This window comes from Aedes albopictus, chromosome 3 (assembly GCF_035046485.1).
Source record: "Aedes albopictus strain Foshan chromosome 3, AalbF5, whole genome shotgun sequence".
Classification (NCBI taxonomy): domain Eukaryota; kingdom Metazoa; phylum Arthropoda; class Insecta; order Diptera; family Culicidae; genus Aedes; species Aedes albopictus.
This window is the reverse complement of record NC_085138.1, coordinates 35,765,115-35,776,160: the sequence shown is the minus strand read 5'-3', so window position 1 is coordinate 35,776,160 and position 11,046 is coordinate 35,765,115. Positions and strand designations below refer to the sequence as shown.

The window sequence follows — 11,046 nt, the reverse complement described above, 5'->3', positions numbered from 1 at the left end:
AATACATAATTTTCAGCAGGAAAATACGTACACAGTATGATTTGTTGTTGAACAATCATCTTTATCATTATTCAATGGAAGTTTATGGCGATTTTATTGTATATTTTTATCAGGGAAATGCGCTATATAAATATACTTTTTGAACACGAAACTGGAGTTAAATATATCCTCAAGTTTGTTTTGGGTGGTTTCAACCCTGTCGCCGAGGGATCTCCCACTTTTTCCGCAGTCGTGTGATCAAAACAAAAGCCACAAAATGTCAGACGTGACTTTTCCTCCTCTGGTGGATGCAGGCGAATGCATCCGAAGTGCATCGCTCCGAAAAGAAAAAGCCAAAAGAGGCAAAGAAAATAGTGTTGATGCAAAAAGACGACGACGACGTTTTCTTTCTTTTGCAATCACCTACCTACCTACCTACCGTCATCAGCGAAAAGAGAAAGTAATCGGTGGCGCAAGAAAAAACACACACACATCGTCGTTTTTAATATTTTCCTGTGTCCTGTGTTTGTCTGCCGTCCATAAAAATAAATTTTCCCGTGCGCCAAAAAAAAAGGTATACGGAGCGCTCTCGGGTCATAAAGTGATAAAAGTCGAAAATCGTTTCGTGTGGTGGAGCTGCTGCTGCCTGGCTGGGGGGAAGCTGCGTGTGTTTGGATGACGACGATGGCCTCATCTCGTTGGCGGCAGTGAGAGATTCGTCTGTCAAAAAAATCGGACAGTCACGGCTGTTGTGTGTGCGGGGCGGTGGAGGAGCATCAGCCGATAACAACAGAAGAGGATTGGTTGGTGCGTAGATTCTTGGCAGTGTGTGTATCAGTGGGTGATAAGGGAAGGTGTGGACAAACCTTCTGCCAGATACGGGTCCGTGAACCGACGAGGACGACGGGTTGGCATGCGGTGGGACACTCAGTGAGTGCAGGGGATTGTTGTTACGTGAAACGCAATAGAAGAACGAACGGCCTTCGAGCTGGGTGAGTTAAATCTAGGTCAGATTCTGCCGATTTTGTTAGCGCTGTTTGCCAACAACTTGGAGGAAGCTAGCAGAATTTGGGCAAAGATCCGGAAGAAGATGGACGGGAGCAGTGTGGGGAGTGCAGGAGGGGGTGGCGGAACGAATGGACCTGCAAGTGGTTCCGGTGGAAATGGTGGGCGTGGGATTAGGGACAGTGATGAAAGTGGCGATGAAAACGGCCTCGGGACCAATGGCCAGCAGTCGCGGTTGGTAGCATCGGCGGAGGCGCAGAAACGGAGCAGCGGAAGTGGTCAGAAAAAGTCGTGGCCCGAATTGAAGGCCTTAGTCAACGACATGAGACGACAGATGGCCTCATTGCCGAGCATGTTTCCTATGAACGTAAATTTTCGGACCCTGTCCGATGGAAGAACCAGAGTCTACTTCCTCAGTCCGCCGCCGGCGACCGGATGGGATACGGCGCTGTTCTACGCGGATGTTCCCCAAAGCGAACGCGATACCCGTGCTCCGATGCGACTCGAGTGGAGTCCGGTGCTAGAGCCGATAATTTCCCATCTGTCGATGAACAATTCCCGCGAAGTGCAGCTACTCCTGGAACGAAAACGGTTGTCCATATGGGGCATCACTTCCTACGAGCTCCACAAATCCAGTGGGAAGATCGTGTTCCCTGCATGCAACACCTTGTACCAGTGCTGGGACACGGGTTACGGGGAGGGAACGCTATTCCCGTCGGAGCTGCGAATCTTCCAGCGCTCATCTGCCATAGACCCGCAAATCTGTCCCCAGAACTCCGATCTCGTAGCGTACGTCTGCAACGGGGACATTTGGGTTGTCCACACCATTAGTGGTCACAGCGAGCGGCTGACCTACGCCCACGATGGTCGGCGATCCTTTGCCGAAGATCCGCTCACAGCCGGTGTACCGTCGTACGTCATGCAGGAGGAATTCAGTCGCTACCAGGGCTTTTGGTGGCAGCCGAACAGCGACGACAAAGTCTACCGGATAGTCTACGAAGAGGTGGACGAAAGCGACGTCAGTCTGTACACGTTCCCGTCGTCGCAATCCGTGGGCGGGGACTATGAGGAGTATCGGTTCCCCCGGGCCGGCTCGCCGAATGCCAAATCCAAGCTCAAGTTGGTGCAGTTTCGGCTGTCGGAATCGCTGAAAATCGTCGACGCTTGCATCAAGGAGCTGCAGTGCCCGCTGACGTATGCGTTCCCGTGGCTGGAGTACATCGTGCGGATCGGATGGACACCGGATTCGAACTAGTAAGTATCGAACTGTAGGTTTATAAGGTATAAGGGTGCAATCGGTGATGGTCTAGATTTGTAGTAATGAGCTGGATTTTTGTACGAGAAGATGATAAATTCTCCGTTTCTGCAATGGAACGGTGTCAAAAGCGTGGGTTAGGTACCTATAATAATGTCTTGCCTGATTTGATGCTGTTTGAGCAAAGCTTTGGGTAACTGTGTTGTTGTATTTTTCATTTCTTGCTTTGTTCAATAAAACGGTTCGAGAGCATCCTTAAAGTACGCCACGATTAGAGGGAGATTTGGATTAGAGGTGTGGGAAAGTGTGTTTAAGCAATGTAAATATTACTTGATACTTGATGAGCTATGATCGACAGTGCAGCATTTCAGAAGAAAAGAGGTCAAACTGATAGGTCTGAAGCTCTTTGCTTTTTCAAACGACGCACGACCCACTTTCGGAATAAACTTTACAGTAATATCCAGCCAGGATTTGGGAATATACCCTGTAGCAAAACTGCAAACAAGTAGTTGTTTCAAAACATTTGAAATGATTAAATCCCTTCTGAAGCAAAATAGGATAAATCCCATCTGCCCAGGAGATTTGAAAGCAGCAAAACTATTAAGTGCCCATTCAATCGATTCTAAAGTTATGATACTCCGAGCCGAAGCTAAAGAATCATGACTACAAGAAAAGACATCAGGTTCATCCGAAGATGTAATATCCACACATCTGGAAAAGTTTGTACTGAATAAACATTCCAAAACTTCCTCATCAGAGGAAGTGAAATCACCATTTGGCAAACAAAGTTCGTTCACTTGAAAATCCTTAGATTTTGCAAGGATTTTTTTCAACCGACTGGGCTTCACTCAAACTGGAAACATTTGTACAAAGGTTTTTCCAGCCGGATCGTTCAGCAGACCGAATAGCTTTCTGGTAGGTCTTGCGAGCCGACCTGAAAGCCTCCGATCCAGCAGAACGTCGTCTGCTCCAACTCTTTCTACATTGTTTCCTGAGCTACGCCAGATCAGAGTTCCACCAAGGGGTCCTTCTTGTGGTCTTCACAGACCGCAGAGGGCATGCTTCTTCAAAAGCTTTCATGATGAAGGTCGTTGTAGTATCAACGGCATCATTTAAACCACTTGGAGTGTCAATGGATGGTGAATATCCATGAAATTTGACCGCAACCAAATCAGTAAAAAGATCCCGGTTTGTTGACCGGGGATTCCTGAAACGCAATGTTTGCGAAGTAACATTTAAATGTTCAAAAAAGATATAGCGAAGGTCAGATAAAGATTCTTCATCTGACACAAGCCAATTGGTCAGCCCGTGACTAATTCTGCTAGAGCAAAGCGTTATGTCTAACACTTCCTCTCTAGCAGATACCATGAAGGTTGGGCGGTTGCTTATGATAAGTAATGCAAGATCTGTACTACTTAAGTACTCCATCAAACTGGATCCTCTCAAATTGATGTCTGAGCTGCCCTAGATTATATAGTGAGAATTAGCATCACTAACAACAATTAGCGGAAGGCCCTTTGAAGTGCAGTATGCAATGGCTTGCTTGAAAGCATCCGTAGGGGATGGTTCATCATGCGGTAAATAAACCGAACAATGAACGTATTTCCTGTTGAGGTTTCCAACAGATACATCGATTGTGATAGCACATACCTACTAGCGTGGTTCTAAAAATCGTTTTTGCTCCACACCGCTTATTCGATTCGTAACCAGATTCTAAGCCTTCTCCCAAAAAATGAGCTGATTTGGATGAAAATTGAGGGTGCACAAGCCCTTCAAAGTTTGTATGGGAATTACTATGGGAAAAGGATGGTTTTCATCCAATCGACCGTAGAATTTCCCCAAGTGCCCTAGAGGGATAGTCGACCCTTGGTTCTCCTAGGCTATTCTATCAGCTACAACTTTTCCGAAAACCATATTCAAATCGGACGCCTCATTAATAAGTTATCGATTTTTATCCAACTGCAGAAACTTTAACAGTGATCGTTCAGCTTCCCAGCAGGCAACATTGCTGCACATGGCGCCAAAGATAGATCACATAAATCATGGCTACTATGTTTCAAGGCAAATTGCAGTGATGCCCATCGTATAGTGTAATCATCATGATCAAAGATTTTCATTCTGGATAAAAATCGATAACTAATTAATGAGGCGTCCGATTTGAATGTGGTCTTCGGGAAAGTTGTAGCTGATAGAGTAGCCTAAGAGAACCATGGGTCGACTAACCCTCTAGGGCACTTGGGGAAATTCTACGGTCGATTGGATGAAAAACATCCTTTTCCCATAGTAATTCCCATACAAACTTTGAAGGGCTTGTGCACTCTCAATTTTCATCCAAATCAGCTCATTTTTTGGGAGAAGGCTTAGAATCAGGTTACGAATCGAATAAGCGGTGTGGAGCAAAAACGATTTTTTGAACCGCGCTAATACCTACATCTCTAGTAGTTAGTTCAGAGATGAGTGTAGCAACGATGGCGTTGTTGACAAGCACACATGCTCGAGGCATGACACGTAAGTTTGCCATTTCATTTTTACTGAAAGTAGCAAACACCGGATTCACAAGGTTTCCTAGGTATAAATTCCCCTTACGAAAGTAAAGTTATTCGACTAACGCCACTTGGGCTGTACCATTTTGCATAAGTCTGCAAAGATTGATCGTTGCTGTTCTTTTGTGCTGAGGATTGATCTGAGCTATCCTAACCGTAGCCACTTGTCCATTTTGACTTGATAGCTTCCGGCAATTCCAATTGCTGCGGATTCCTCACAGGACTTTAAATTCGACTTCAATATTCTCAGTAAGTTCGCCTGATATTCGACGACTAAGAACTCCTTAATCTGCCTCAGCCAGGCTGAGTCAGCCTGTTGAACAGAATTCCAGAAATCTTGTACGCTGAATGGAGAAGTCTGTAACACTGCAGTCGACGCCCTTTCTTGTATAGGGGGCAAAGGTGACTATGCAATCAACTAGCAGCCAGTTCTGTCGCTTGCCATACTATCAATATAATACGATGTAGGAGATGATTCAGCTGCTCAGTATCGTGCTCGAGAAGCTCGACCGAAAGTTCGTCCTTCCTAACAGCCTTGTCTTGACCACGTCTAGCTTTCCACAGGTTCCACGTCTGTTCATCGTCGTCGATTCGAATTTCTCGAAGCGCTCTCCTCGTCTGACAGCCACCATTGTTTTGTTTTGTCTGACAGCAAATTTCTATTACGGTCGTTGCACATGACAGAAGAAAGCGTCGTTTTTTCCGCACGCCATTGGCAGTTTCGTAAAACCTTCGCATACCATTCTGTTGCATACTCTCTTGCGCCTGAGCAATCACGTTTTTCTCATGCTAGATGTGGAAACGCATCGATCGCCGGTTCGCAGAATCCGACACCGGTTAATAATCGAGCTCGTATCTTACTACCTATGAGATTGTGATCTAAGTCGATGTTGGGACCACTAAAAGTTTTAACATGAATGACGTCCGTGTGAACATTATCAATCCAGTTGAAACCCAGAAACATTTAGCGAACCTGATGATTTACTGGATTGATAATACACTAAGGTCTTTTTACACGGGGGATACGTACCGTGTAAAAAAACCGTGTTAATTCGCGAAACCGTGCTAATTCGGGAACCCGTGTAAAAAACAACTGAAGGAAATCTGAAAATATTTGAAATGTCCTCACCTTCCGATATCCGAGGATTGTTTTAGAGAGTTAACAAGGAAAAGGAAGGGGGTAGTAGTAAGGGTTGACCCTAGGCCTAGGGGTTAGTGAAAAGGAGACAAGGGAAGGAAAGATCGCAGAGGATATTTTGGAGTGTTGAGGACTGTTTAGACGGACGAGGCGAAGGATCAAGGAGGCTGTCAAGGTCCATGGAGCAAGGTGGTGTAGAGAGAGAGATGTTCCACGACACCCAAGAACTTTTGCGAGTTAAGGCTGTAATATTTACGAGCGTAATCGATTGATTATTGTTACAGATCTACAAGCGTACTTAATGGATTGTCCTTACATGACTGATACGATGCAACATGCTACAGATCCATGGAGCATGGTTTTGTAGAGAACTACTTTCCAAAGATGATCTAGGTCCTCCAAGAACTCCCACGAGTAAAGACCTGAAGATTTACGAGCGTTATCTATGGTTTGTTGACACATCACTGATACAGTGTAACAGCATCCTACAAGTCCAGGGAGCATAGTTCTGCAGAGAAATAATTTCCAAATATGATCTAGGACCTCCAAGAACTTCCACGAGCAAAGACCTACAAGCGTTATCAATGGATTGTCCTTACATTTCTAATACGTTGTAACATCCTACAGGTCCATGAACCATTTTTTCGTAAGGAACTAATTTCCATAGATGTTCTAGGTACTCCAAGAACTTCCACGAGTAAAGACCTGAAGATCTACAAGCGTTATCAATGGTTTGATGCCACATTGCTAATACAGTATAGCGTCCTACAGGTTCAGGAAGCATAGTTCAGTAGAGAAATAATTTTCAAAGGTGAACGAGGTCCTCCAAGAACTTCCACGAGTAAAGACCTTATGATCTACAAGCGTAACCATGAACCATTTTTCTGTAAGGAACATATTTCCAAATATGTTCTAGGTCTTCCAAGAATTTCCACGCGTAAAGGCCTTAAGATCTACAAGCGTTATAGATGGTTTGTTGACAAATTACTGATACAGTGTAGCGTCCTACAGGTCCAGGGAGCATAGTTCTGTAGAGAAACCATTTCCAAAGATGATCTAGGACCTCCAAGAATTTCCACGAGAAAAGACCTGAAGATCTACAAGGGTTACCAATGGATTGTTGCCACATTACTGATACAGTATAGCATCCCACAGGCTCAGGGAGCAGAGTTCTGTAGAGAAATAATTTTCAAAGATAATCGAAGTCCTCCAAGAACATCCACGAGTATAGTGTCTGTATATTAAAATAGCACAACGATTCCGATAGTTTCGGTAATCGATTTTACTGAAGTTAACAACTGTTTTAGAAAAGGTAAACATAGAATTTTGGCTGAACGAGTTCAGTGTTCAGCATTTCTTGTATCAAACAATTACAGAACAGCAATCAACATTAAATGTGTGGGAAACAATCGTGGAGATATTTTTGAAGGGATATCAAGATGTTATCAATGAGAATATCCCTGCGTGAAGAAATTTCTGGACACATTGCCGATGAAATCTCTGGAAGTGTTTCTGAATACTTTAAAACTGTAGATAAAATTGAACATAAATAATAGTGATTAAAATTTTCTCTTCCAGTGTCTGGGCGCAATTGCTGAATCGCGTCCAACAACGCTTGGACTTGGTGCTCATCCCGCTGGACAACTTTTGCGAGCTGTACAGCAGTTCGTCACCTTCCCCGACGGGAGCGCAGAACCACGCTCAATCAACGAACTCCACGAAACCTTGTTCTTCCAACGATTACTGGAAACTGCCCCTGGACCGTTCGACTCGCCCGATGCAGGTCATCTACACGGAAACCTCGAAGAGCTGGGTCAACGTGCACGACGTGGTGCAGTTTCTCGAAATCACCGACAGCTCGGTCACCTTCCTCTGGGCCTCGGAGGAAACCGGCTTCCGCCATCTGTACTTGGTAACCTCTAGTCTTGCCACGAATGGCAGTAGCATAGGTAGTAGCAGCTCTAGGAACAATCACCCTGTCGACAATACCAATAGCAATCACCATCATCATCACATGGACACCAGCTCCGGAGAGGAACGGGTCAATAACCATCAGCATTATAATCACGCAAATCTGGATGGGTCCGGAAGTACGCTGGCACCTCGCGTTGTGAATAAGGTCAGTGTGGGTGGCAAATCAAGCATCGTCGAATGGTCTAACTTTTTGGATGGAATCATCTACAGGTGGCGCTGACCTCCGGCGAGTGGGAAGTACTCGGACGAAACGTTTGGTACGACAAGCAGAATCAGCTGGTTTACTTCATGGGTGTTCGGGAAACTCCACTGGAGAAACATCTCTACGCCGTCAGCCTGAAGAAACCCAATTTCCTGCGATTACTCACCGTTCCTGGATACTCGTTCACCGTGGAGTTCAATGATGTAAGTTTTGGTAGGTTGTATACCTAGGTTGTACACTGATTTGAAGAATATTAGTTTAGAATGATGTAGGTATGAGACCCCTGGCCAAGTTCGCAGGGGTTGACGGTATTAAAGTGAAGGAGTTTTATTTTGATTATTGTAATGTAGTTTTCTTTAGTGAAACATATCACCTTTTTAACACTTTAATGCGCCTCCAACGGTTCATCACGAACCGGCTGCTGCAGATGGAGTATGGCTGATCATATGCATCAGACATGCTCGATAAACAGGAGGAACCGACATGGCTCAGTAGAGTCTATTCCCAAGCAATAGTTCCAAATCGGTTGGATTTGAGAAGGTTTTGATGATCGTTACAAATCCTAATAAAAGTATTGTAGGATTTGTGACAGGTTTTGGAACCTTTTACAGCCAGCTGACTTCAAAATGTTTGGGCTCTATTTCCCACGTTTCTCGGTTGATTTTGATTAGTAATTCATTAATGTCATAGTCGCTTTTTCGAATTTTTAGAATGTTAGTTGGTCATATTTTCTTTAAAAAAAGCAATTAAAATCGACCGAAGAATTAATAGTGGGAAGGAGATTTGCAGCACTTAACACGTACGTCCCCAACCCCCATTTCGACAAAAATTTCAAAATTCAAATGGCTGGTTCTCAGTCATTTTTCAACGGATTTTAAAAATTTTTGCACCAATCGATCACAAATTCCTTCTAGTTTTCAGAACCGGAGTCCACTTTACGGAAGCGGTCATGGTTCCGGAATTATTCCGGGGAGTCGTGGGGTAACCTCCTTATCGCTCATGGTAGCCACATTGTAACGTTAGCTAAAACCTCACATGCAGCATATCAATCTTCATGATTTTGGATAACAGGAACTCTAGAAGGTATTTCGAGACTTTCTGGACGTATTGGCCACTATCGGAGATACTCCGGGAACTTGATGCCCCCAGGGAAGTGGTCAGTTCATGTTTTTTTCTGAACCCTGTCTTGCGACATATCATTCTTCATGATTTTGCAAAACAAAAACTCTAGAATGCATTTCGATACTTTTTGGACATATTGGCCACTATCGGAGATACTCCGGGAACTTGATGCCCCCAGGGAAGTGGTCAGTTCATGTTTTTTTCTGAACCCTGTATCGCGACATATCATTCTTCATGATTTTGCAAAACAAGAACTCTAGGATGCATTTCGAGACCTTCTGGACATATTGGCCACTATTGGAGATACTCCGGGAACCTGGTGTCCCCGGGGAAGTGGCCAGTTCGTGATTTTTTTTCTGAACCCTGTCTTGCGACATATCATTCTTCATGATTTTGCAAAACAAAAACTCTAGAATGCATTTCGATACTTTCTGGACATATTGGCCACTATCGGAGATACTCCGGGAACTTAGTGCCCCCAGGGAAGTGGCCAGTTCATGTTTTTTTCTGAATCCTGTCTTGCGACATATCATTCTTCATGATTTTGCAAAACAAAAACTCTAGAATGCATTTCGATACTTTCTGGACATATTGGCCACTATCGGAGATACTTCGGAAACTTGGTGCCCCCGGGGAAGTGGCCAGTTCATGTTTTTTTCTGAATCCTGTCTTGCGACATATCATTCTTCATGATTTTGCAAAACAAGAACTCTAGAATGTATTTAGAGACTTTCTGGACGTATTGGCCACTATCAGAGGGACTCCGGGGATCTGGTGCCCCCGGGGAAGAGGCCAGTTAATGTTTTTTTCTGAACCCTGTCTTGCAACATATTATTCTTCATGATTTTGCAAAACAAGAACTCTGGAAGGTATTGCGACACTTTCTGGACATATTGGCCACTATCGGAGGTATTCCGGGAACCTAGTGCCCCCGGAGAAGTGGCCAGTTCGTGTATTTTGTGTGTCGTGCCACAGAATTGACTTTTGCATATCTTGACCACAATCAAGGTATTCCACGATCCTGGTGCCCCCGGGGAAGTGGCCTGTTTATGATTATTTCTGAAGCCAGTCTGGCGACATATCAATAGAAGACATTTGGAGACTTTTTGGATATACTGGCCACCAGCAGAGGTACTCCGAGAACCTGGCTCCCCCGGGGAAACCGCCAGTTCGTGATTTTTTTTTTAGAACCCGGTCTTGCAACATTTCAATCTTCATAATTTGGCATAATAGGAACTCTAGAAGACATTTTGGAAATATTGGCCACTATCAGAGTTACTTCTGGAACTTGGTTGCCCGATGAAGTGGCCAATTTTTGATTCCATCTGAAACCTGTTTTGCGACATACATATCAATCTTCTTGATTTTGCAAAACAAGAACTGTAGGAAACTTTTGGAGACTTTTTGGATATACAGGCCACTATCAGAGGTGCTCAGAGAACCTGATTATTCCAAGGGAGCCACCATTTTGAAAACGGTCTTGCAACATTTCAATCGTCATAATATTGCAAAACAAGAACTCTAGAAGATATTTCAGGTATTTTTGTCATGTTAGCCACAATCAGAAGATACTTCGAGATACTTGTATGACCCCGGTTTTATGACATGTCAATTTTTATCATTTTGCAAAACAACAACTGTTTGGACATATTGACCGTGTTGTGCTGATAGATTCGAAGCTAACGTGCGAACACTTAAACGCATTGTTGACGTCAATGCGTTCGACGTGACATTTTGGACAAAAACTGACTGCTTTTTATTAACTGAACAACGTTACTTGTGTATGACTAGGTTGACATTTCTAGGCTACGCTTGAGAAAATGACATG

The 11,046-nt window shown here is 44.2% G+C and overlaps 1 protein-coding gene across 1 annotated transcript in view; it reads left to right on the top strand.

Moving 5' to 3' along the window:
* Window positions 1-287: 287 nt before the first annotated feature.
* The window catches only part of LOC109419253 (dipeptidyl peptidase 9), a 26,631-nt gene continuing 15,872 nt past the window's right edge, over window positions 288-11,046 (top strand). The window contains exons 1-3 of the mRNA XM_019693500.3: window positions 288-2,238; window positions 7,499-8,039; window positions 8,105-8,299. Coding sequence (XP_019549045.3) covers window positions 1,070-2,238; window positions 7,499-8,039; window positions 8,105-8,299 — 1,905 coding nt within the window. The 5' untranslated portion in view covers window positions 288-1,069. The remainder of the gene's footprint in view (window positions 2,239-7,498; window positions 8,040-8,104; window positions 8,300-11,046) is intronic.